Source organism: Perissodus microlepis, chromosome 6 (genome assembly GCF_051167445.1).
Source record: "Perissodus microlepis isolate ML-2025 ecotype Zambia chromosome 6, ASM5116744v1, whole genome shotgun sequence".
NCBI lineage: Eukaryota > Metazoa > Chordata > Actinopteri > Cichliformes > Cichlidae > Perissodus > Perissodus microlepis.
Genome location: NC_140466.1, coordinates 4019526 through 4046601, shown reverse-complemented (window position 1 = coordinate 4046601; position 27076 = coordinate 4019526). Strand labels below are relative to the sequence as shown.

The following is a 27076-nucleotide window of genomic DNA, read 5'->3' as shown; positions in this document are numbered from 1 at the left end:
AATAAGAAAACTACACATGCTGCCTGTTTGATTGTGTGCAGATATGTATCTTTCCTAATCTTTAACTGTTTGCGTTATGGTTTTAGCAGAATTGGCTGCACCCTCTTTTTAAAATGTTTTCTTAACCTCCACAAGTCGAACCTGTGTTTCCAAATACAAGCACCGACTATACCTGCTGAACTGCTTTTCTCGTTCCTCACTGATGCATTCATATATTATACTGCACAGACACCTGCAACATATAGTATATCCAAAAAACCCTGTGGTGCCATGAACAGATCTGTTTATATAAAATATTCGAAGTGACCTGCAGATGAAGTTCGCTCTCTGCGATAAAAACATGCCACGGTGTCCTGCGTATATTCTTGAACTTTTTAACTTTCTCATTGTCCTCAGCAGCATTTGTTGTTTGTGCCTCAAGCTGCAGTAACACAGTTTTTCAGTGACTTTCTCAAGTAAAGGTCTAAATTCTGCCAGTTAACCAAGCATCGTCTCTTTGTTTAAAAAAGCACCAAGTTGAAATGATAGTTTAAAAATAATCCTATTAATGCCAATATTTAAAATATGGTTATTAATTACTGATACTAGCAAATTCAACACTGTTTCCAAAAAAGTTGGGACACTTTAAGTTTAAGCTTTGTGACATGGTGTGTTATCCTGCTGGAAGCAATCATCAGAAGATGAATACACTGTGGTGATGCAGCGATGGACATGGTGAGCAACAATACTCAGGGACGCTGTTGAGTTTAAATAATACTCAGCCCTAACTATTGATACAAGGCAGAATGGATCCCTCCTTTTATGTTGTTTACATCAAACTCTGGCCCTACCATCCAAATCGCAAGTCAGCAGATCAAGCAAAGTCTTTTCAGTCTGGCAATTTTGTTGAGCCCATGTGAATTTTAGCCTCAGTTTCTTGTTCCTAGCTGACATGTGTGGCAGCTGGTGTGGTCTACTACTGTTGTAGCCCATCAAGGTTTGACACGATGTGCATATCTTGGTTGTAACCAGCGGTTATTGGTTTTAACTGTTGCAGTAACCGTCAGCTTGAAGCAGTCTGGCCATTATATTTTTTTAAGAATCCCCAAAATGTCTGCTTGGAGCGCATGAAAAGTGATTTCAGTGATGCGCATCTCTCGGGTCTGGTTCGTCTGCTCCACCTCTTTCCTCTGATTCGACAGACGAAACCGAACATCCTTCAGTTTACCCTCCAACTGGCTCTTCTTGTCATTCAGAGCCTCCAGCTCAAACTCCAGCGTCTTCTTCCTGGCTTTGAGCAGAACTATGCTCTCCTGCTCTCGGTTTCTCTGAGTCAGATGTTTCCTCCTAGTGAACTCATCTGTGCTGCTAAGACAAAAATCATGTAACTCCAATGTTGACTACCAACAGGGAGCACTTACAAAAACTTCAGGAAAAGGTTTGTAATGTCAATTTCACCAGTTTATTGTGGCAATGTCGTATAGATTCCCTGTTAACTTTTCTAACTGGCCATGATGTTCAGGCACTCAGACAGAACTGCACTGAAAACACACTTTATTCTGCGGTGGAAATCATAGCAGTGTTTCAGGAATACTCATTTAAAACTACAAAATTAATACTTAAAAAAAAGTGAACACAAATTTCTACAATCTTTAGGCTGTTATTTTTATGTCATTTTCTTTTTTTTCTATTTTTTATCTACTTCTCCTTTTCGATAGCGCATGCTTTACCTCCTGAGCCTGTTTTGTTTTGTCACAATAATTATTTTAATATTTTATTCTACAGTAGGTTGTTTTTAATGCTCATGTCAGCTCATCTCAGGATAAACTATCCAGCTTGTTACTAGCACACAGTTTAACAGCCAGTATCTGTGACTGAGGGTGCATTAGTACACGTGGCACTAAATCTGCTGAACAATACATACAGGTTTTGCAACCACATATAATGGCATTCATCTAGATGGCACCTTTTCAGGAAGACAATGCAAAACTTCATTCTGCACATATTCAATAAAAAAGAGTGTCTGGGTTCTAAACTGCATGCTTGCAACTATAGAGCAATAAATATGAATTAGGATGCATTGAAAAATGTGAAAACATTTGGCTTTGAATTTCCAGGAACTGATGTCCATCCGTTCCTGAACGCAGTGATGCAACACAGTGGTAAACATGCCTCATAACATATTTAAAATGTTTTGTTGGAATTTTTTTTTAAATAGCATGATTTTTGAAAAAAGAACACTTCTCACTTTAAAATTTGTCTTTCATCTGGTTTGAATCAACTAAAGGGCTTTTGATAATTTACAGATAATCACATTGCACTTTTCTTGACATTTACAGTGTGTCCTGACTTCTTAGTAAAGAAGGTTGTAAAACATACACTAAAATTTTCTCAAATGACTGATTTTCACAAGTAATGTTCTCATGTATGCCCGTATCTCACCATCACAGCAGTTTTGGTTTTATTTGGTTTAAAATATGTGTATTGCAAAGATTTCTGTAGCACCATCCCACCAGATTTCCCTTTCACCAACTATTGACACAGCGTTCTGGGGATTATCCAGAGTGAGTACAGAAAGTTCCGTTTATTTGTTCAGTTTTGTTGTCAAACCAGGCTGCAATGGAGGTGTTAATGTAAAAATCAGTGTGGCAGATAAGCGTTAGTCATTCAGACTTTGCTCTGTCCTCTTTGCAAACACCCAGTTTCCAACCCCCAGCTGGTTGCATCAGTTTACACTCATATTCACCCCACAGCCAAGAGCCGAAAAAAAGAAAAGGCATTCAGTGAATTCCGATGTTTCACTATACTGTATTTCACATATTGTACTCGTGGTTCGTGCGCTGTAATATGCTCTAATAAAGTAAATCTATAAAATATGATTACATAGTTGAGTTTGTTTCCCTGTTTAAAAAAGTGTGGGCAGTTAAAACCTTCCCATCCAGTTTTCCTGCTCTCGGCGGACTGATGTGTGCAGGGAGCGCCTCTCTTTCACTTCCAGGTGCAGCCCGCTGCGATCCAGTCACAATTCAACACGAACTGCTTTCTGCCTCATAAAGGCGCATGCGCACTACGCCTGACCCTCCGGTTTCTGCGTGCACTGCCACGTTAGTAGCGGTAGACACAAAATACCAGCTACTCTCCCAACCTTAAACGAGGGGAAACGGACCTGAAACTAACACCTGTTCCTCCACCCCAGCCGTAGCCGAGCTCGTCTGAACCTTTCGTCTATTTTAGGGAAGAAAACTCGACGGCGACGATGTTGAAGTTTCTGATTTTCTGCACACTGGCTGTGGCCATCAACGCTGAGATAGCCGAGGAAGAAGATGTCCTGGTGCTGAAGAAGAGTAACTTCGACGAGGCTCTCCAGGCTCACCCCAACATCCTGGTTGAGTTCTGTAAGTGGTTCTGACTGCTTTTAAAAGGTCTCCAGCTCAAGCTAAGCCTCCCGCTGCGGTCTCAGCTCGTGCAGAGCTAAGCTAGCCGAGTTAAGCCTGACATAATGTTAGCATTAAACTTTGACACTTGAGATAAGTTGCTGCTGGTTAGCTAACTCACCGACGTTGGGTTTGGTTTTGCGTTCATGCGTGACTGTAATTCACCGAGCTACAGAGCTGCTGTAGTTATTCCTTTAATGAAACAGAGAGCCTTGATCATCGAGCTGTTTTCTCGCTGTGATGGTAAAATTAGTCAAGCTAACACCGAAGTATAACGGGACTCTGCCGCGGAGGCAAAACTTGGCAGTGACCCTCAGATTTATTTTCTGCAAACCTCAACCAGTTTGTAACATCTGTGCGAATATAGTATTTCCTTAAATTAGCTTTATCTCTGGTGAATTATATAGAAATTGTGCAGTGCTGTACTTAAGATACATCTGTTGCTTTAAGAGCATTATTAAGGCCACAAAGGGGTCTTTTGCACGCCTCAAATTGGGCCTTTGGGGGTGTCTGAGGAAGTTGCTGTGCACATAGCAAAATGCAGTGAGTTTCCTCTGAAGTCAGAGAAGTCTGTGTTAGTTCTGAGTATTTAGTGTATCTTATAATCGGGGAAATACAGCGAGTTTTTATTAATAAGGTGTTTTTTATTATTATTATTACAAAATTTCCCCCTAATTTGAATCGCCAAATTGTAAAATGCAGGAAAGCTGGGATGGTGGAGAGCAGATAAATGGGTCAAGATAGGTTTCGATCGGCTGTTGCGGTTTCATGCGGTAGCTTTCGCTTTTCTTGCACCTCCTGATAATTCATTTCCCGATTGAATTGGCTTATTAAACTGGTTAGTTTGGGCTTTGCAGGCCCGTCCCGCTTCACTTTTGTCTGATTGTTGACCTCTTTCACAAAGTGTGTGACAGCTGATTGGACTAGTCGGCTCTCGGGATGGGAGGGATGAAGGGCTTTGTTTGCCCACGTCCTCCTCAGCTGGGCGGGATCTCTGTGTGCATGGAGCTAGGTTGACGTGTACTTCACAAAAGTTCAACTGTATGTGTTTGTAATGACCTGAGTGGTACAAGGAAGTTTGGTTCTTTGTCAATACGTTTTTAAAAGATGAGGTCATTAGTTGACGTGGCCTTTCTGATAAGCAGGTTTATCGGTTCCAAGTGTATAAGTACACTTCGCGACTGAACGTGAAACAAGAGGAGAGAGGCACACACAAGATATTGTTTTTCAGCAAAATTGTCTTTATAATCTAAGATTATCTGATCTTAGTCTTAAAGTTATTATTATTATTATTATTATTATTATTTTAATCCTGGAAACATTTAAATGTGCAACTTTAATGTTGGAAAAGGTTTTTCTCTTGCAATACCCCCCCACCCACACACACACACACACACCTCCCAGTTTCATAATTTTTTTTTATTTTGGTAAATGAGTGATATTTCAATGGTGCCTTCTAATTGAGCATTCAAAGTATTTTTTACTATGAGCCACACTAAGTCAGGCACTCGCACACCGTCTTAACTCTGATTTCTGTATCTTGTCTAAGGATGTTTAATATACAGACTGAAGGAGTCAGGGATTGAACCACCAACCTACCCTCCTCATCCACATACAGATATATTATGGATCCTCAAGGGAATCATTAAAAGTACAAGCATCCTTTAAGAAAGCTGCTAATTTCACTTTAAGTTGCTCTAAAACATTCAGATATTTTCACTATAGAATAACAGGACACTATATTGGCCATGTTTGTTTTTTTTGTATGTTTGTTTAAATGATGATAAACAGAATTGATTGTTTAGGAAAACCTCTTTATTATCCCTTTGTGCCAAGCAAAGGGAGACTCAAATACTTTAATCCCACTCACACACACCATCCTTGAGCAAAAATCAAATTGTACAAATTTGTGAAGCTGGAGCCAAGAGATGAAATGGGGATGGAAATTCAGAACCGCTTTGGAGTGTCCTATCAATCAGGATCGAATGCCTCCAGGCACTCGAGCACTTCCATCAGTGCTGCTGTCTTTTTCTGACAGGAACAATTTTGCAAAAAGACATCAGGCTCATTGCAGTTGAGCTTTTGAAAATCCAAGTCCTATTTCAGTAGACTTTCTACAGTCTCTACATAGTTTTCATCACAGAAGCACTGAGGCAAAAAAAGAAACTAAGCTCCACAGAAAAGATCTGGCGTCAGTAAAATATTCTCTAAAGAACTGAACCTATAATCAGAACTGACTACAAATTAAATCTTATCAATCATCCCCAAGGACAGAAGGTGATGCGGAAATGGCCGATGGATAGTTTGGATGAATGTAGCTTTTTAATTTGCTGATTAATACAAATTCTCATGTGGTCTTTTGTTCTTTGTCACATTTTTGTTTTCCACCATTATGATCTGATATCATTCTCGGTAGCAATACAAACCTTTCTCTGTGTGGTTTCCTCAGATGCCCCATGGTGCGGTCACTGCAAGGCCCTGGCTCCAGAGTATGCCAAGGCTGCTGGCATGCTGAAGGCAGAGAGTTCAGACATCCGCCTGGCTAAAGTGGACGCCACAGAGGAAACCGAACTCGCCCAAGAGTACGGCGTCCGGGGATACCCCACCATCAAGTTCTTCAAGGGTGGAGACAAGGAATCTCCCAAAGAGTACTCAGGTGAGTGGGGATGGATGCGTTTCATTCATAAGTTTTAGTTTAAAAATTGGGGTGGACCATAGTTGTTCCTGGCTGCTGATTTCCAAGTAATTAAAATAGGAGTGAGGGGAGGAGGGGGGAAAAAAAGTAAAAGCATTTAAACTGTTAACGCTGAGTTATTCACATACACACGGTGTCAAGCTGCCGTTTCAGCTGGTCGTGGCCCTCTCTTTGTAACTTGGCATTTTGTGCCGCTGCAGCTGGATTAAAGACAGAGGTGATTGTGTCCATTTTTAAATTATATCTGTACTAAAGTTCAGAGATTCAGACTATACAAAGGGACATATTACCTTGGGGGCGACACGTGTCATTAAGGAGCATACTGCAGCGGCTAATCGCACTATAACAGCGAGCATAAATGATTATTAAAATGAGAAAGCATCTCGTTTCCTTCAGCAGTGAGTCTGTACTCGATGACCGTCATGAATCTGCTTTGGTTATCTCTCAGTGTTGTGATGCAAACCAGTGTCTGTACTGCCTCTGTTCTAGCAGGATGACAAACATAAGCATTGGGACTTTTTCAGAGGTCAAAGCCAATTAAGTTATTAGTGACTGTTTCTGGGGGTTTACAGGTATTCTTGTTTGTGGCCCCCATGCTAAATGTAGCCTGTCCTTGTTTACAGACGTGATAACATCAGAAGAACATTATTCCTAACAGTCAAACCAAAACACAGACACAAGGAAGTTCAGATCTTTTGTACAGGAGTAGAAATGTTGCATAAACAAGCTAATAAAAGCCAAAATCTGCTAAATAATTAGGAAGTTTCATTGCTGTGAACAGGTGTCGCATACACACACGAGCAGGATTCCTGCCAAATCAAGACACGCAAACGGCCTAATATAAAACAGAACGGTGGATTAAAACATTTCTGGAGTAGGATCACCAGAGCCCTCGTAGAAAGAAGTCTACATCCATGCTGTTTATAAAACAAGAATAATTTAAGTGTAGTGAGTGCAGTAACGTTTAGTCATCTAGTCAACTACTTGCATAGGTCCCCGTCAGCTCGGGGAAGGATGGACTTATGGAAATGATGACAAACTTCCACGTCAGCTTCCTGATCGAGTCTTATCAGTTACACAATGTCCTTCCTGATTCATCCATCACATGATCATTTTTCATATTTAAGCAGAAACATCAGCTTTGATTAACAGTAGCTGATTCATAAAGGATGGCAAGCTGCAGGAATCACAGGCCTTATTATCTGTACCAGCGGACTCTTAAAGTAAATTTTAATCATCCTGTGGTTAAACCAGATGGTCGTATCATAGTTTCATGTGGAGAGATTTATTATTTCAATTGTTTTTAGTTTTTCTGAAGTGTCAACAACCAGAAAAAACATAAATATATAATTGAACACTTTAATTAAATGTGAAGAAGATAAATTGGTATACACAAAACTGTATGAAGATTTGGTTCATTCCACCGACCTGTTTTACGTGCAGTATAATAGAAACAGCACAACACAAACTGATATCCTAAATGTTCACACTTTAGTTTAATTTCTGCCTCATGATGAAATTTATATGAACTACACACTTTGGGAATAACTGATGAGAAATCTGAAGTTTATCCTTTGTTACACTTCTACAATACTTGTCTTTGTAGTATTGGGAGGAGACACCAATCCCCTGGGGGTTGCTTCAGGAAGGGCACCGGTGTAAAAATCTGCCAAACGTGCAGAGTTACCCGCTGTGACGATCTCCTGTGAATAAGGGAGCACCTGAAAGTAGCTTGTAGTAGTTTTAGAAACTGTTGACTTTCACTTTATTTATTTATTTTTTAGCTTTAGCAAGAATCACATCGACACATCTACTTTTATAGTATTTATTTTAGCATCATTCATCATGTTTCTCAGCTGGTGCTAAAATACTAAGCTGATGGTGCATTGCTGCTTTGTGACTTTTCTCCTTCAATGATCTTTGATGAATTGGAGTGTTCTTGCCTCTGAAATGATGTAATCTTAAGTAAGTTCTGTCTCAGGATAGTGACTGACTATTATGTCATAAAAATGATGTTATGACAGGGTTAGGGTTTTAGATTAAATTGCTGAAGCCGGGCCGAGTGACTCCTAAGTAATATGATCTGCACAGCAGCCTAAACATGAGCCAGCCAATCGGCTGCATTAGACGGGCAGTGGGCGGGCCTTGCTCCACACGTTCCCCTCACGCTGCCTCTGGGACGTGGTCGAGGTATGTGCATTTCTTCACGTCTCCTCTGCTGGCCTGACTCAGTTTTCAGCTGGAGGAGAAGAGAGCAGGTTGGGAAGTGCTTTTGTGGAAACGACTACTCTGAGTTTAAAAAAAAAAAAAAAAAGCCGCCTCCCGTCTCCCACGCACTCCCTGAAACCTCAAAGTGCTGCATAAAGACTACGTGCTGAATCGCCTCATCGTTTTCATAGTGAAACTGCTGTTGCATCACAGGTCCAGCCTCTTTTAAGTCCAGTTTAAGTAAAACCCACTGAAAGTAAACATGTTTTAACGGCCTCACAAACGTGGCGTACAGTTTTATATTTTTCAATCATTGTGTGGTGATTAAACTGCTGAGGTACTTAAAGGGGAAACGACTGAGCCTGAGTTGAAGTTGTAAAGAGCAGTTAGGTTTCAGAAATTGCAGAAGTGCAAAAATTTTAACTGGCAAAGGCGCTTAAGTGTTCACACCCATAAAGTGAGTCGGCTGCCTCCGTGTGTTACGTGTGACCACAGGAAGTGCTGTGCAAATTCACTTCAATCTCACGCCCCCCAAAAATTTCAAGGTCTGCCTGATCCATTGGTGCTTTTTAAATAGTTTTGTACTTAAAACTAATTGGTGCACTGAACTTTTAGGCATAGTGTTACTAATGTTTTGGGGATACAAAGAGGAGATTGTGAGAATAAACTCTTTAAAAATGTGATTGTCCCTGTTCAGCATGCAGATTGCACCTTTCTTAAAACTCTTGATGACGTGAGTGGTTTGCTGTAACGAAAACAAATTCAGGCCAAAAAGGACAAATTAAATAAAATATGCACAGGTGTTTTTATACACAGACTGTAGGGTATGCCCTCAATACAAAAACATGCATGGATGCAATGTAAAGAATGAAGTTGGTATTTTGTTTGCCGGTATATTATTTTTATTTATAATAACGTTTTGGGGTTTTTTTTAATGTTAAAATCATGCTTGGTTGAGATGGTAGAGTGCCACGTAATCAGCTGATGCTAGTGTTCATTGTTGACAAGCTGCCTTCATAAAAACGTACAGGTGCGCTGCACAGACACAGATCCCAGGTAATTTGTGTCATGTAAGATTTATGAAAATGTGATATTTCTGAAACTTTACTGACGGGCCTTTTTTGTGTATTGTGAAGTTGGACATTTATGGGAATTAATGGAGCCTTTAATGGCCAGTAGAGGAACTGATGGTATTTAGCACTGGTGTTGGCTTCATTTTGTTTAAGACTGTTGCTGGGTAAAGTTAGACTGTGTTTGGGTAACGGTTTGGCTCTTACAAAACTGCTTTCAACAATATTCTAACAGCTCATCTAAATGAAATGAAATGTAGCACTGCTCTGACTCGCAGCTCGGGTTCAACTAAGTGGGCAAAGAAGAGGCAGGCATATGGAGGTTTTTCAAATTAATATTCATGTACCCATTTTTCCCCCCACTCAAGATCAGCTATTTCTATTGAAATCCAAACTAAAGAGCCTGAATTACTGTTTTGTTTCAGCTGGCAGGCAGGCAGATGACATCGTCAACTGGCTGAAGAAGCGCACAGGGCCCGCCGTCGCCACCCTGAATGAGGTCACCGACGCAGAGTCTCTGATCGCTGATAATGAGGTGGCAGTCATCGGATTCTTCAAGGTGCGATTCGGATCTCTATAACTGAAATGTGTTTACGGTATCATCTCTAAAAGCAGAAGATTAGTCCTAATTCCTGCCTTTCCTTTAAAAATATACATATATTGTACTTGTTGCTATCAAAGCACAGAGGTTGAAGCTACTGCAAGTTTCAGTCAGAGGATTGCTGTTTTTCTTTTAGGACGCAGAGTCTGCTGGTGCCCAGGCCTATGAAAAAGCAGCTCAGGCCATAGATGACATTCCCTTCGCCAAGACCTCCAGCGATGCCGTTTACTCCAAGTTTGAAGTGTCCAAGGACAGCGTTGTCCTCTTCAAGAAGGTGACTCTCAAATATTGTCTTGCGTCTGTTTGTACACAAACATGTGGACAAACTGTGTTCACAGGACATCACGAAGACATAGTTCTCTTACTGACTTCATTTAAAGCTGTTACTCAATCTGAGGTGTAATCGGAATACATTGTAAATATGTTGTTTGTGCCTGTGAAACACACTTCCATGTGTGAGTATTTACAGTGGAGCTGCAGAAGACGCCACAGCTGTGTCTCTGATCCACACCTCTGTAATTTGATGCTGTTGAACCCACAGTATCCGCTCTCCGGTGCTAAACTTGGCTCGTTTGAGCTACTTGAACGTTTAAGACGTGCACTTTGCTCGCCCTCACGGTCGTGGATGTTGTTAGGTTACTGTCGGTCCTCCAAGCAGCTCCCGTTGGCTAAAGGCAGAGGATGAATGCATGTAATTTGAATGCCTTCCTATAAGCCTGTATAGGTAATAAAAGTCACTATAATTTACACAAGAGGTTATTAACTACAGCCATCTCATGTGCAGTTGGTCAGAGATCAGTTTGTTATCTGCAGTACAGTCAGCCTGTTGATTCATCAGATTGAGTCAAAGTCCAGAGGATCTTTCAGAAGTGGTGCGTTGGCAACCATGTAACACGAGGAACCTATGGAAATGAAAACCGCTGAAAATTTACAATATCAATTACAATGCAAATATCAGTTACGAAAAGTCTGTGGATTTTTTATTGGCCAAGCGTGTTCACATGATGCCAATGTTAACCTCAAAATCATGTCGGTTACATAAGAAATTCAAGAGCTCAAATTTAAAGAACATGTAAAAACAATGGCAGATTACTTGATTTAAAAAATGGGTTTGAAAACATTTTCACTAAAATAAAAACAAACTAGAGTTTTGAAAAAACTGAAACGGTAATGTGTACCTAAAGCTAAATAATGTAGTTAATATCGTTTTAGTGGTTGTCAGTTTGGTAAAATGTGCCAGCACCTCCTGCCTGGCAACTTTGTTGAACGTGTTTATTCAGATGTTTGGTGTCTACATGAGTTTTTCCCCTGAGCAGTGATCAACAGTGAAACTCAAGAAACCTAAACATTTTCACACAGCAAAATCTGAACTATGAGCAAATCCTGGAAACTCGACTCAAATTTAAAAGCTGCTGTGATGCCTTGCGTTGGTTTCTGGACTAAAACTTGGTGCAGTGGTTGCTGCCATGTTAGTTTTTTGGAGCCAAAGGCGGCTGAAATGACAAACAGCTGACACTAGGAAGCTCAGTTAGATAGCTGCATCTGTAAATTGTGATGGTACAACACAGGTGCACAGATGCCTGCTAACGAGTGCCGAATGTAACAGAGAAGAAGTAAAGCACAAACTTAAACTGCTGCAGCAAACAATGTTAACACAAACAAGGTGCCGAGATCCGGTTTGATGACAGAATAATCGAGTTGAGGGCGAGCAGGCAGCTTAATCACACCGGTTAATCGTAGTGATCGCACCCAAAACTTTAAACCGCATCAAGCGTGATTATTTTTAAGAAGTGTACCACTCTGTTTTTTGTTTTTTTTAAATGCCATAAAGGGGGGGGGGGATGAATTTGGCTGGTGTCAAACATTTTGCCCTGCGAGTGCTGCCAGTTTGTCAGTATTTAGAGCCACCTCTAAAAAATATGAACACTCGGAGCAAAGTGTTACTAATTAACTAGAACGCTTCAGTTTTAATGTTGTTGGAAACATTATCTGAAGCTTCAGGTTTCTAAACCAATGGCATGTTGAGTTTTTCATAGCTTTATGCTGTCAGCAGAGACAGGAAAGCAGCTTTATCTCTTGATAGATGGAAAGTAATCTTGCAAACACAATAACTGTATTTTCAAACCTAACCTTAAACTGTGACACTGCACGTGTGTGTCCACGCACTGCAGGACAGCTACTGGCATATTTCTGACATTGGTGTGTACTTAATAAATTAATAACAGACAGCTCTGTCCTTGTGTTTGATAGTTGGGAGGTGATCTGTAATAAAAAACAATTTCATGCAGTCCTTGTTGCTGCAGCATGAAGCAACTTCACAACATAAGTGTTCGGCCCTTAGGGTGTTGGGTGATCTGGCACATGTACAAGTGCTTATTCCTCCTCGTGCCATTTTCTGGCCTCTGAAACCTGTTGGTAACTTCATACTGGCACAAACATCGCGGACATGTGGGCAGCTCTTAAGCAAACGCTCCCAAAGCAGGGGCTCGGTTTTAATAAACAGCTGGGAGTCTTTCACTTGTTTATTTGACCGAGGATTTTGGAGCTTAAGTTTCAGTGCCATTCAGGCTGGCAGTACGCAACAGGCCAAATTTCATCTCTGCTATTGTGCCAGTAAGAGCTGCCTGGCACAGCTGCACCACTGCTATTCTTAACAACCGATAAAAGTCTTCGGTCTGCTGGGGGTTACTGGGCGACTTTAAAGTGCTTTGTCTGGGAAATCTATGTCCGGTGTTCACAGGCAGACTAGATGTGACACCAGGTGGGTAATATTTGCAACTATAATGTTTCCTTTGCAGTTTGATGAGGGACGCAATACCTTCGATGGTGAGCTGACCAAAGAAGTGCTTCTGTCCTTTGTCAAGGCCAACCAGCTGCCCCTGGTCATTGAGTTCACCGAGCAGGTAATCGATGGGGCTGCTCACACCGTTTAGATCCCTTTTTCTCACACCATAATGCTGTCCGCACTCCAGATGTTTTCCTCACGTGTCAAACTGTTTTCTCCAGACTGCCCCTAAAATCTTCGGCGGAGACATCAAGTCCCACATCCTCATGTTCCTGCCCAAAGCTGCCTCAGACTTCCAGGACAAAATGGACCAGTTTAAGAAGGCCGCAGAGGGATTCAAGGGTCAGGTACGGCAAAGCTGTCACTGTAAAGTGCAAAATTGTACCATCAAGAGAGCAGTGTGGTTTTTCTTTTGGGATTGAGATGTGGGATTTTCCAGAAAGTCTGCAGTTATTGCCCATAAAGGACATTATAGATGTTTACAAATGTCAATAGGTGGCTGGCTATATTAGCCAACCTAGAGGTTATCTCTAATCACATGGACAAGCAATTTTGAGAGTTGATACACATCACTCAATCGGAAGAGTGGGTATTCTCCATCATGCTAGAAAATAAGGTGCAGCACTCAGTGTCCAGCAGAAGGGAGCCAGCCATCAGTGACCTGCAATGAAGGAACATGTGATTTTGGGTGTTTTTATATGGAGACCTCAAGGAAAACGCTTTATTGAAAATGTATTTTCAGCCAAGCAGACACATGTGTTGTTGGTAAAGATGGTGAAAAACGTTTCTTTTTGAAGGTGTTTTTTGTTTTTTCTCCAGTAAACATCCAAAGTTGGCAAACATTTAATCACACTTCTTAAACTTGGCTCTTTGTACCTGTATACACCCTGACGCACGCATCAGGAGGGCTATTTTGAGTAAAATCATTCACTGACTCCGCCCTCTCTTCTGTCCAGATCCTGTTCATCTTCATCGACAGTGACATTGACGACAACCAGCGAATCCTGGAGTTCTTCGGCCTGAAGAAAGAGGAGTGCCCTGCCATCCGCCTCATCACTCTGGAGGACGAGATGACCAAGTACAAGCCAGAGAGCGACGCCATCACTGCAGAAAGCATCACTGAGTTCTGCAAACTGTTCACTGAGGGCAAACTCAAGGTGAGGGACACCGCTATACATAGACTTTATGTTCTGGCCACAAGAAATGTTAATTTTGGACTTTACAGTCTCCATAAATCACATAGTGAAGGCGATTGCATGACCACATCCAGAGTGCAAACATCTTTTTGGAATCTTACAAGCAATTACAGCCTTAATCCGCTTAATGCCATAATGTATCTGTGTGATCCTTGCCTGTAGGAATGTGCTTTAAATACTCTCTCCAAACCACAGTTCGCTTTTTAAAGAAGTGATTGTCTGTTTCTCACAGCCCCACCTCATGAGCCAGGACATCCCTAAAGACTGGGACAAAAACCCTGTCAAGGTTTTGGTCGGCAAAAACTTTGAGGAGGTTGCCTTCAATCCCTCCAAGAACGTCTTTGTGGAATTCTGTAAGAGCTTTCCCTTCTTTCTGCATTTCAACCATTTTTATTTTGTGGTGCAGCGTGTTTATCTCCCATATCCTTAAATCAGAAGTGGGGCAAGCAGGTCGGGGGGGGGTTCACCTGTTGGGGCGATGGGGTATTTTTGCAGTAACTCTCTTGGGTGTGAGATTTGGCAAAGCCCCTTGTCTGAAACTCAAATCGTCTTGCTTTGCCCAAGCTAAGCCAGATACCTGCTCATTCTCGAGGCTCACTCATGCACGCTCTCTGCAAATTAATTTGCTACCAGACACTTGATGCTGAAAAGCTCTGGTTAAATTTAGCTGAAGGATTGTTTGTTAGTGATCCTTGTCCAGATTTGCACTATTTTTGGAGCATTTTTTCCATATCTGGTTTATGTTGAGGTATGAACATCAGGAAAGGCCCCATATTCCCTGACAGGTGATGCGTTTTCTAGCCAGCCAAAGGATAGACCCAGGTCATGAAGCCGAGGCTGCACATGGCATGCACACTCTGTGGTTACTTGTTTCTAGCTTTATACTGTAAAGCGTTTCAAACTGAATTTTACTCACTAAGATAAAAAGAAAAATATTCTATGCATATTGAGTAAAAAGTTTCTTTCTGCAGTATAGAATTACATTTTGAGGTTTCAAATAAATGCTAAACAAATAAGTGCAAACATGTCTGCTAGTGTCTGAGCAGTTTACACCTTTTAACAAAATGAAACTTTCCTTGACTCTCTTTGGTGAAAGGCCTTAAAATCAGTCCACAGGCTGTTAGAGGTAACCTCAGGGCCTTTTCTGCTCCCAGTGAACAACACCAGCTAAAGTTAGCTTAGATATTGAATCCACTATTGACGGGCTTCCAGCACATAGCTGCAGACACGCAAACCCAACTCAAACGCAACCTGTGGTGGCTTCAGAAAGGATTTTGTCAGCTGCTACTTTATGTCCACCGTAGCTGGTAAGCATCAGTGTGCTGATGCTGTTTACTCTATCCTGGGGTGTCATTTTTAACCCGTTTTGTAAAAGTTACATTGTTTTCCCTGAGCTGACGGCTGTTACTGTTTTTATCAAAAATTATTCACCATTAAAATTCTGGTTTTCTTTTAATAATCTTTGTGGTGATTTAGATGCACCGTGGTGTGGACACTGCAAACAGCTGGCTCCAATCTGGGAGAAGCTGGGAGAGAAGTACAAGGACAGCGCTGACACTATTGTAGCCAAAATGGACTCCACAGCCAATGAGATTGAGGCTGTCAAAGTCCACAGTTTCCCCACTTTGAAGTTCTTCCCTGCAGGAGAAGAGCGCAAGGTGAGTGCTGACAGCTTTAACAGACTGTATGTAAAAGATGGAGATGGCTGACGTGGACATTCTGAGTTTAGAGAAGGAAATGAAACCTGGCCTTCCTTGATCTGTGACCTCAGTAAAACTGTGGTCAGGACAGCTACTGGCCTATTTGTCGGTCAATAGTTTCAGTCTGAGTAACGAACGATGTTGAATTTGGGATTTATGTTCACATTTGGGTTAAAAAATGAGGCCAGGAGGAGGGATTACAGCACCTCCACATCTTCATGTCCCGTCTGTCCAGTAGATCCAAACACCACTTTTTAATAGGTCACTATAAAGGTTATTTTGTTTTTCACAGAAAATGAGCCAAAGCTGATGAATCAAAGTTAAAAACAAATGACTACAAATACTAATACTTTTTAATAAACATTAGAAAATAATTCCCGCTGGCCCGAACGCCACACCAGTTTTAATAACGGTTGGCATGTTACGACTGAAACTCCTTTGTCTGATCACTGAGCCGGAGAGAAGCCATTTCCACCCTCACACTAATCTTATTTATGTCTTTGCTATGTTCTTGGAATCTGAAATCATTGCTATTGGGGTCACCTCAGTGCTATTACTGCCTCCTGATTTAGCAGCGTTAACCTTGTGCAGAAACATGAGCCCACTCCTGAAAGTTTCTGCAGCATTATGTTGGTGTGCGGTTCTGGAGCATTCCTGCTCGATGGCTTCACTCACTTTAAGATGACCTGCACATGCCTTGCGCTTTCTTGGCCAGGCATGCTCGTGCCACTTTCTCTCAGGAATCCTAAATGAGTGCTATATACCAGGGTCACCCCATAATAAGTCTGCAGATTAGCCTGTGACACCGATTAGTGGAAGCATGCAGAGGAGTCTGGAGGTGGCTGCAATGACAGACATGATTATGTCTGATTTAAAATGCTAAAATAAATTTGCTGGTTTTCTAAAAGTTGACCGTCTGTCTTTTTTACTTTTGTCCTGCATATAGAGCAGCTTTGGACATTATAAAATAATAAAGCAAATCTACTCAGTGTTTGCAATTAAATGCTTTGTGTGCATTTCTCAGAAACAAACATGGAAAAGTTTTTAACTTTGAACAAATTTATGTCAAATTTATGTTTTCAGTGCACAAGATTTTATTTCCAATTTTATTTAGTAGTGTTTTCCAAAAGGAAATAAGTCTTTTGGATGAGGATTAGTATGCACGTCAGTGAGAGGAGACTCTTCCTTTCTTGGTTTTCTTTCTGAAATGACGTCTCATCTGCAGGTGATCGACTACAATGGGGAGAGAACACTTGAGGGCTTCACCAAGTTCCTGGAGAGTGGCGGCAAAGAAGGCGGTGCCCCCGCAGGAGATGATGACGATGACCTGGAACCTGAGGTGAGATCCTCTGAACTGCACAGACGGCACTCTTGTGGTCACCGTTGAACCTCATCGATTAGATGCTCGCCGGTATCGCGTTTTGAGCTTTCACGGATGTAGATGTCCAAATAATCTGATGTCTGGGTGCAGGTTTGAGGCAAAGCTGTTTTCTTGCCCAGATGTAAGCAGCTGATCAAAATGTATGTTTAAATTTTCTGGATAAAAGCCAGAATTACGACATCTATGGATTCAAATACTTAAATAAAGACTTTGGTGAAGTTTCTGAAACTCGATGTATGCAGTCATACTCTACCGTACTTCCCTGTGTTCCCTGGCGTGCACGTTAGCATGGGAGACTTTCTCCTGACACCTTCCCACTCCACTGTTGCCACCACGCCACCCCCTTCACACAAGTCTAATTGCAGCCCAGTCTTCTAATGCCTCCTGCAGCTGTTGTCGCTGTTTACTGGGCTTCGCCTGGAGACCTGAGCCTCCAGGAAAAAGCAGCACGTGCAGCGTAGCAGTCACCATTAGCATCTTCACATATCCCACACCTCTCCTCACCACACCTGTCCTCAGACTAGACACAAGAAATGCCCTGTAAAGCAGAGATGTCATCAAAATGGCGAGCTGCGTTTCTGATGGTGTTGACTCAAGGTCTTGTTTAGTGATGAAGGGATTCAGGGTGACATCGGGGGTTATTTTCGGTAGTTTGTTGCCGCACCAGCAGGATTTGTTGAGTTGTCTCAATAAGCAAAGTCTTACTTTACTTTGACTGTATCAGTAGATATCAGCATTTTTCAATAAAAGCGTTCCTTTAATGTCGTTGAGTGGTTTATGTTGACAGTTTATATTTAAGCTATAAACCCTCTGTGGTACAGAGTAAACTGGACTTTGTTGAATCTCTAACCCTTGTTCTCTGCTCTGCAGGATTTGGAAGACGTGGAGGACGACTCCGATAGTGAGGACGGCACTGACGACGACGGACACGATGAGTTGTAAACGTCGGCAGAAACGGAGAGAGAGGAGACGAGTCCCGCCCTAACCCTCCCAAACAGTCACCATCACCACCTTCACTTCTTTGTGGACCTTCCCTGTCCTGTGAACATTCATTATTCCCCTTTAACTGCCTCTCAGTCAGTCAGTAAGCTGGCCTGATAACAGCCCGCCAGCTAGTCAGTCCATCATTGGCATGGCAGGGCTTTTTTTTTTTTTTTTTTTTTTTTTAAACCTCCCCCCTTGCCTGTCACATCTGCAACCTCCCAACCTCTGGCTCAGACTGGTCTTGTCCCACCTGGCGGGACCCTGTGGAACAGTGCACCATTTCCTGTGGGAGACCTCAATGCCTTGTCTGCAAAGCTCCACATCAGCTGTCTGCCTTGTATATTTTGAACCAAATGTAAGAAAGAAAAAAAAAATGGCATTGAGATCCAAGTTTTCAAAATGTTTGTTTTTCCACACGCCCCCCTCCTTTTTAAAGAGTCGTTGCTGTTCATTTGTTCAGTGTGGGTATCAGCAAATCGAGCGTTGTAACCTATGTTTGTATGTAAGGGGGGGGTGGCGGGCTGCTGCCAGTGTTCTTCTCCCTCTGATAGGACCACAGGTTTGTGTGACGGGTTTGTAAGGACTGATCTCTCAGGGGAAAAGGGGCCATCCTGTAGATGTTTTCACTAAAATAACCCCCATGGTGTAGCACAAAGAGCCCCCCATCTGTAGCCGAGACCAATTATTTTCTTTCTTTCAGTGGGGGGGGGGTCTGTCATTTCTTCATTCCCAAATCCTTCGGTTCTGTCTCCTCGTTTCAGCGCGGCTACTGACTCTATTCTAAATGGAACAAAGTTAACTTTTTGGGGAAAATCGTATTTTATTTAATTGCTTTCACTTTGAGTTTTTTTTATTATATAGGACTTGTCATCCTTTTTTTTTTATTAAAAAATCTACCATTGTGCCCAGCTGTTGCCAGTTTGGCCCGGTTGGGGCAGAGTTGGCCCGTGTGGACGCTCTCAGACCTGGTGGGTGGGAGTATGGGGGATTCTGATGGGTTGCACTGCATTCATGCCTAATCAGAGATTCATGTGTTTACTACAGCAAACAGAGATTGGTTAAGTTTACTGGTCGGGTCGGTCTGAGAGACGTGTCTGATATCTGAAGCGGGGAGGGAACAGTTGGAACAGCCCCACCCCTCACCCATACTGTACCTCCTGCATCCCTTTTGGCTCTACGCAGCACCCTTACTTTGCCTCAGTGTGTTTGTGTGTGTGCGCGTGTGTGCGTGAGTGTGGGGCAGGGAGGGGAAGCTTGAGTAGAGCGAGGTGATGTCAGCTGAACAGCGATGGTGGTGTGGGAGGGGGAATCCTAACGAAGCATTCCATCATATCCAAATTAATGTGGAAAACGTGAAATGGTGGCCAATAAATAAATTAAAAAAAAAATGTAAAAATGAAATGCCTCATGCTTTTTTTTTTTTTTTTTTTTTTTTTTTTTTTTGTATTTTATTTGTTACTGAAACTACAGACTACCGATTTATTTCAAACATGAACTAAATGAGAGCTACCCCTCCAACTGTATACGGTAGATAATGTTCAATCTGGAAAAAACTCATCTCAAAAGTAAATGATTATAAATTTAAGCCCATATGGAGTATTCAAAATCAAAATGGGATTTATTAAAAATAAAATGAAGCAAAAATAAAGACCTGGAAGACAGAAGGATCTATAATAAATTTAGTTATATTAATAAGTGCAAAAAATGACCAAAAATTCATTTTTGTTGAATCTATAGGTTACAACTGTAGCTTTAGCTTTTACAGATTTGTGTTTTTTAGTCTTTTATGTCACAGGTTTAAAACATGAATTAATGAAGGAGGCAGAGTCCTGATAAAGCCACAGTCTCAAAGCCAACACTCAAAAATGTCAGTGTCCTCAGAGACTAAAACTATAACACTTTTTCAACCTCTTATAGTAGTACAATATTTTTTTTTTTTTCAGTTTCTATTTTTCTAAAATATAGTTTTTGATTTCAGTGAACAGCATGTTTTTGTTTTTTTTTGTTTCAGGTATTACTGAAGTAACTTTGGACCAAACTGGGATGCTGGAATCGCATCAATAGCACAGACAGATATGTAGTTCATTGAAATGCTGTAATAAATAAAAACTACCCTACATATATTGTTTATGGTATTTAAAGTTAAAATTAAATCCCAGCAAAGTCGAAATGCATCGTGTGCACACGTCTTCAGCTGTTTGTGTGTTCACAGATCAGCTGAACATGCAGTACAGCCTCACAGGGCTGCTAATATGCCCGTTGACTGGTGTTTGTGCCGCTTTCCGGCACGTAGCCAGCATACTGGAGGGTCAGCAGTGGGGTCAACAGTCCAAGCCCTCTGCCCCTCCCAGTGCAGCCTTTCAGTCAGCAAACTGAGGCCTGCGAAACTGGAGCGAGGAGTTTCTCAGTCCTAAAATGTGGCTCGGTTAATTATTCTCCAGAGGCTGGGTTGTCTCCTGGTTTGTCTTATTCCACCGTGAAGGTCTCAAAGCTCCATACTAAGTGGTTAAACAAATAACTAGTCAAAAAAAAACCCAGTGTGTGATTTTTTCCCCCCTCGGTGAGAGCCGCGGACCTGTTCATCGATGTTCAGTTTCTAAACTTTTTAAATGACTGATTAAACTATGCTGTGAACACAGGACGGTGCATGTTTAGCAGATGTAAAGTCCCCTGGATGAATTTTTGTGGTTAAAAAATGATCAGGCACACAGCCACTCAGTCTCATTCTCACCATCTGATGATGAATCACTGAATCCTGTAACACGCCCATGAGTCAGTCAGTGAGCGAAGGCCAGACAGGAAAAAAGGCTCACATCAGACTTTTCTTTATTGCAGAAAGCCTTTTTTTATTCTGCTTTATTTCTCTATGCATTCACTTTTCATCCATGCCATCATTTATTCAAGTCACAGGGGAGGCTGTCTAAGCAGAGATGCTTACTTCATCTTATTTATTATTACTTACTTTACCCATATTAGCTTCTCTTCATTGGCTTCTTGTTAAAACCAGAACTTAAAATCTTTTTGTCTTTGCATGCAAGGTCTTAAATAATCAGTGTATCACCTTCAGTTTTCAGGCTGTACTTTTAAGATTTGGCTTAAAATTTTCCTTTTTTATCAAGCTTGTAGTTAAGGCTGTATCAGGTGACCATCCCTTAGTTGTTCTGCAATAGGTAAAGGCTGCTGGGCCTTTCCCATAATGCACTGAGTGTTTCCCTGTCACTCTACATGATACCAGGAGCCGCCACAGGCTCAATACCAAACTTGATGAGAAACATTTTTTTTAAACAACAAATTTAAAAGAGGTGGAGTCAGAGGACTTCACAAATGTGTTTACATTTTTCATCTGGAGATTATCATTGAACAAAACTTCAAGGCAATTCATCCATCTGTATTTTAGCATCGCACAGCTCGAAAGACAAAAACAGCTTAAAGTGAAATGAAGAAAATCTTCACATTTAAGGAGTCTGAGGAAGACGGTGCTGCCTTACTGATAAAGAGGATGATGCAAACCTCAGTAATCTGGAAGTTACCCATCCTGTGTTACACATAATGATGACCATGATGGCAGTCGTCCTTTCTTGACTGTTTGTGTCAGGCAGTTACTGGTCAACAGCCTCCACATGCCAGCAACCTTACCCCTCTGTGACGACCCCCCCCACCAACACAGCCTGGTGTTTACTAGAAGCCTCCATCTTCTCCCATCCCCTCCCACTCAGCTGGCAAGATGTCACCGCTATCTTTAAGTGAACAGCATCTGGGCATGTGGGGGTGACAGCAGAGGTAAGGGTTACTGACTGTAATGTCTGGAGACGTGAAGCTTGTGACAGGCCAGTGGGAAGGCCTGCCAGAGGGACTACTCATCTTCCAAATCTCGCCACTGGATCTGTGAGGTGTTGCATCCTAAAATAGCCCGACAGAGTATAAAAAGACCCACGGGGAGGCCGGGCTTTCAGAGGAACTCTTCACTAGAAAGCAAGAGAGCCACACTGAGAACAGACCGACTGATCTTTTTCTAGTTGCCGCTTTTGAAAACTTCTGCAGAGACCATGATGAAATACTATCACTGCCCTGCATCCCAGACCTTGGGAATCAAACCTTGCATCCAGGACATCCCAATCACCTGCAAAGGCGCTGCTTCTCTGAAGCCAATCCGAAGTGTCCACTTCCCCAATGACATCCTTTTCCAGGACTATGTGCGACAGGGTGAGCTAGAAAGGATTGGACGCTTCATCCGAGCCCAGAGAGTGACGCTCGACACCATTTACCACTCCGGTGAGAGCCACGCGAATGAAATGCTCAGTTACACTAGTAGAAATGTTTCTTCTCAGACTTTATTCAGTGCGCTAACTGTGTCCTGCTTTCCTCTCTGAGCAGGCATGGCTGCAATCCACGAGGCCGTCCTGTCTGGGAACCTGGAGTGTGTGAAGCTCCTGGTCCAGTATGGAGCAGATATCCACCAGAGAGACGAGGAGGGATGGACCCCTCTGCACATGGCCTGCAGTGATGGCTTCCCAGACATCGCACGGTGAGCCTCGAGACTTTCTCCTTTATAGTTAAAAAGTTTAGTGTAAGGGAAGATTGTGTGCAATGCAAATCCAAGGAAGCCACACGAATCGCAGTGAGCCAGCTGGAGGAGGCTGACATCATGTTTACAGTGGCTCCACAGATGTAGAAGGTCACGCTCCCAGACACCGAAGCATGGTGATCTTTTTCACTGACGACGGTTTATCTTTCTTTCAGCTATCTTCTCTCCCTGGGTACCGACCCCGAGCTGGAGAACGACTGCGGGGAGAAGCCGGCTGATCTCATCGATGAGGACAACAAGGAGCTGCTGGAGCTTTTCGGGCTAGCTGCCAACGACTGAAACTCCCTGAAGCAGCTTTTAAACCCTGAAAACCGTTTGCTCTGCAGGAATGGTTAGGCAAAGCCACGTCGGTCCAGGATCCTGACTCTGTGAGGTGCCTCAACTTTGATCCAGGACTGCAGAGGTCTGGTGGAAGGAGGGCTGACAGAGCTGGTCTGGATGCCCTCTGAGTGGAGTCGATGTTCGCTGGAAGGAGGACTCCACCTAAAACTCCAGCAGCACAGATTTGTTGTTTCCTGTCAGGGCTTCAGATCTTTTTTTTAAATGCTGTGAACGAAATGAATCTTTGGATTTTGTTTGGTAGGAACTTTACGACTTCTGCCTGTTGAAAGTTTTGAACTAACAAAACCAAACAGGCTGCAGTGTGTGCAGTGTGCAGCTTATCAAGTTGGTTACTTGTGCCTTTTTGATTATTGTGAGTTAAATGTTCTCTTTATAGTCTTTTGTATGACTTTTTATACTTATTTTTTTAAATAAAGTTTATCAGTTTGTCTGACTTTGCCGTCATTTCCCTGCTTAACGTGAAAAAACCTCTGTCTCATGTTTCACATGAACATATGTCAATGCTGCATTTGCGTCTTGACATCAAACTAATCGATCACAGAGGAAAACCGCAAAAAGCCATCATAGCCTCTTGTGCCAAAAACTGCAGTACCTCCAGTGACCACTTGAGGCTGGCTCCAGTCGATCCCATTTTAAAGCGTCGAGATGAGCATTTTGCTTCCCCATGTTGGTATGAATATTAAAAATATAAGGTTAATTTATAATAAATCAAAATGAATGACTGAGCCCACAAACCTTATCTCAGCACTGTTTACAGAGGTCAGAGGTGAAGGATCATTCATATAGGAAACTTATGGCCAACTATGGAAGCACATCCTGGGAGCGTTTCAGCCACAGCAGCCTCAGGTCAGCTAACTGGTGGGACAAAATGAAAGAGGTATTCTGGACGTATGCCCTCAACACTGCCACTTACTGTGGTTTTAATGAGGACTTACTGTAGATCTATTTCTTACAGTCAGTATGTTGGTCCTAAATTTGACCCAGGTGACTGGCACTGACCTGAAAATATTGTGTTTCCTCAGTGACAGCGCAGTGTCTTCAGTGTATCTGCTCTATTTTAGTGTCCGTTTTGTTTTGGGTTTCAGTCTCTTGTGGCTACTCTACCCTGACTTTGCACTTCCTGTGAGATGCCCTGAGAGGATAGAGAAATAATGCATGTGCTTAGCTTTCCCCGTGTTGAGGGAACCGGTAATTGTTCTGTTGAAATCTTTGTGTCTCTGCAGCCTGAAGATTAAGATTTTTTTTTTAACTTGTTCAAATTTTTGGCCATAATCTTTTGACTTTTCTTTTTTTCTCATTCCGTTTATTGAGCACAGGTGAGTTGAGGGACACCACTAATACTTCAACTAGTTTTTGTTTTTTCACCTTTTTGGTTTGTGGTAAGGCATAATGTTAGAACTGTAGCTGCTTTGACATAATAATAACTTTATTTGTAAAGCACTTTTCAAAACCCAAGTGCTTCATAGTTAGAATAAAAGCCGAATACAGAGATGTATGTGGAAACATGCAGACACATAAACAAACAGGTTATCATCCATAAAGTCAGATATTCACTCAAACTATGGCCAAAATAAATAGGAAAAGATTAAGGGATATATTAATATGAGTCACCGAACTGCTAAATATTTCAAAATATGGACGAGAAAGACCGGTGTGGGTCTAATATTACAGCATTGTTTTTGTGTTCTCTCCTGTTGAAAGATTCTGACCAGTTTCTGCTGTCCAGTATCAGCCTCCCTCTCTGCCAGTGATTGTTTTCTAACACGTGTATGATGTTCGTAATGCATAAACACAAAATTCAACATAATTTCAGACTGCATTTGGATTTTTAGAGACGTTTGCACCAGCAGAGGACTGACATGAAAATGAGGCCAAAAGTGATTATATGAATTTTATTCTAATCCAAATAATAACTAGATTTACTCCATCAATCGAAATTAAATACATTTCAATAACTTTCAACAGCTTGTTACATAAATTTAATAGAAGTATATACAGCTGAGAATATTTAACAAGACTCATCTATTCCATTTTTACACAGATCAAAGGGCTTTTGTACCACATGCACTGCTCCACTGTACTCATCACTAAATCATTAAAACTGGGTCTCAGGATGACGGTTGGGGTCGAGCTGCTCCGCTGCATCACTGAACTCAGAGAATGGATTTTCCGGTGGGGTATGTAGGGACTCGTTATCCAAGTCCCTGTCGCTGAGGTGGACCTGGATCTGGTCAGGGGCAGCATCCGCAGCATTGCTGAAATCCATCCTAGCAAAGACAAAGACAAGTAAGATGTGGTCCTTTAAGATCTAAAACAAACTGTGAACATTTTCCATCTCACAAACATGTGACATGAACAAAGTCTGTATAAAGATGGACGTATCTGCTGCAACATCGCCCACTGGTCAGGGAAGTTTTGTTACCAAGTCGAGGCATTTTCTGTTTCGAGCCCCAGTGTGATGAGTGAGGGGGGAAACGCACGGTGAAATCATCGCTTTTAGGATGACCAAAAATAACAAAATAAACTAAGTTTTGTTCAGTATGGCCTGAAATTAGCAACTGAGTCTAAACTTAATATGTGGCGTGTTTATTGAGTTCACAGAAGGAGCTAAAGGCCATTTTTTTCAGGCTTTTACTGGCCTGAAAGTTAATTGTGGCCACGGATATCACTCCTGGTTCAAGGCACTCAGCATCGGGGTCTGAACAGGGAAGCTAGCATGTATGTCCATCTTTTATATTGTTTATAAATGTGTCTCAAGGTGGTTTTATTTGTGATGAACAGTTTTCATTTAAACTTAAAAAAATCTGAGATCTTTCCTAATGCTCTTTATATCCTCTGACTCTGTTTTTGCATTGGGGGTTTGCATTCAGAATTCCATCTTCTAAAGAGAATCACTCTGGGATCTCCAGTTCTAGCTTATTAGCTCTCAAAGCTGCAGAACTCCTGACTACAACTAATACAGTTTAGCCTTTTTCTTCAGAAAAGGCTAAATTATCATATTGTAACAACAACAAATCCTAAATGGGCCTTAAGCACCTCTGAGAAAATCTTATGGTTAAAAAGAAAAGAAGTCATCATAGTTACTGTATCATTTCCTGTCTATGCTCCTCCAGTTCTTTTTTGGACACTTCATAGATGATCGACACGCCAATGCAGTCTGAAAAGACGTTGACGACGGTGTTGCATCGATCTCTGAAAGGCAAAGAATGACCACAGAACGCAGTCAGTCAGCAAATCGTTCTTTCTAAACTCTGATAATGAGTTTCAACCCTCAAACACATGAACAGCTAAACATAGCACATCAATACAAATATGAACAGTCATCATAGTGGTGATGATGTGGGTTTGTTTTGCAGCCACAGGCCTTCAGCAGCTTTCAGTCATTGAGCCGACCATGAACTCTTCTGTATATCAAACTGTTCTAGAGTCAAATGTGAGGCCATCTGCCGACAGCTAAAACTGGGCTGACAAAGAGCTGTGCATAAATGAATGCCTGAAAACCTGAATGAACTGAAGCGGCATTGTTGAAAAGAGTGGGCTGAAATTCCTCCACAGTGACATGCAAGATGATAAAGCCCCACAAAACAGTTACTTGGAGTTACTGCTGCTAAAGATGGTCTACAAGCTACTGAATCGTGACATGTAGTTTAATGAGTCGAAGCAGGACCATAGTGCTCACAGGGATTCGTGCACACCTTTGAAAGCAGAGGTGTATATGTTATTAAAAATCATCACAACTCACTGAACTGTAAACAGAGACAAAGAGTTTGATTTCTTACCAAAGCTAGAACTGGATTTATGACACAACACACTTGGATAATTTGATGCTGGTATAGCCTCCCTACGCAAAACAACGTTATAGTTGAATATCAAGACAGTTTCATGCTCTTTGCATTGTTCATGGTTCAAGGTTCAAGGTTCTTTATTTGTCACATGCATAGTTATACAAGTATAACACACAGTGAAATGTAGCCTGACACGCTCCTCGACATGTGCAAAAATGGGGGGGGGGGGGGGGGGGGGGGGGGTAGAGGAAGAACATTATATATATATATATATATATATAAATAGTATATACATTGGGTGAATGTGCAGTAGTAGCAGCAAGCAGGTGAA

At 41.8% G+C, this 27076-nt stretch overlaps 2 protein-coding genes across 2 annotated transcripts; both read left to right on the top strand.

Annotated features, from left to right (window-relative positions):
- The first annotated feature begins 3041 nt into the window (after positions 1-3041).
- On the top strand, positions 3042-19428 carry p4hb (prolyl 4-hydroxylase, beta polypeptide). Its single transcript, XM_084930263.1, has 11 exons — positions 3042-3374; positions 5863-6069; positions 9812-9945; positions 10124-10261; positions 12786-12890; positions 12994-13119; positions 13729-13929; positions 14201-14321; positions 15445-15626; positions 16894-17007; positions 17920-19428. Exons 1-11 carry the CDS (start codon positions 3236-3238, stop codon positions 17989-17991), a joined length of 1539 nt encoding a protein of 512 aa, XP_084786389.1. The 5' UTR covers positions 3042-3235; the 3' UTR covers positions 17992-19428.
- Positions 19429-22004: 2576 nt separating this feature from the next.
- Positions 22005-23330, top strand: ppp1r27b (protein phosphatase 1, regulatory subunit 27b). The gene is made up of 3 exons (XM_084929948.1): positions 22005-22305; positions 22408-22558; positions 22774-23330. Exons 1-3 carry the CDS (start codon positions 22080-22082, stop codon positions 22895-22897), a joined length of 501 nt encoding a protein of 166 aa, XP_084786074.1. The 5' UTR covers positions 22005-22079; the 3' UTR covers positions 22898-23330.
- The last annotated feature ends 3746 nt before the right edge of the window (positions 23331-27076 follow it).

Excerpts from the sequence above, each read along its gene's own strand:
- ppp1r27b (XM_084929948.1), top strand. The coding sequence starts at position 22,080 with ATGATGAAATACTATCACTGCCCTGCATCCCAGACCTTGGGAATCAAA. Across the intron at positions 22,306-22,407 it reads CGACACCATTTACCACTCCG|GCATGGCTGCAATCCACGAG; the intron begins GTGAGAGCCACG and ends CTCTCTGAGCAG. Across the intron at positions 22,559-22,773 it reads GGCTTCCCAGACATCGCACG|CTATCTTCTCTCCCTGGGTA; the intron begins GTGAGCCTCGAG and ends TCTTTCTTTCAG.
- p4hb (XM_084930263.1), top strand. The coding sequence starts at position 3,236 with ATGTTGAAGTTTCTGATTTTCTGCACACTGGCTGTGGCCATCAACGCT. Across the intron at positions 13,120-13,728 it reads CAGAGGGATTCAAGGGTCAG|ATCCTGTTCATCTTCATCGA; the intron begins GTACGGCAAAGC and ends TCTTCTGTCCAG. Across the intron at positions 15,627-16,893 it reads CTGCAGGAGAAGAGCGCAAG|GTGATCGACTACAATGGGGA; the intron begins GTGAGTGCTGAC and ends TCTCATCTGCAG.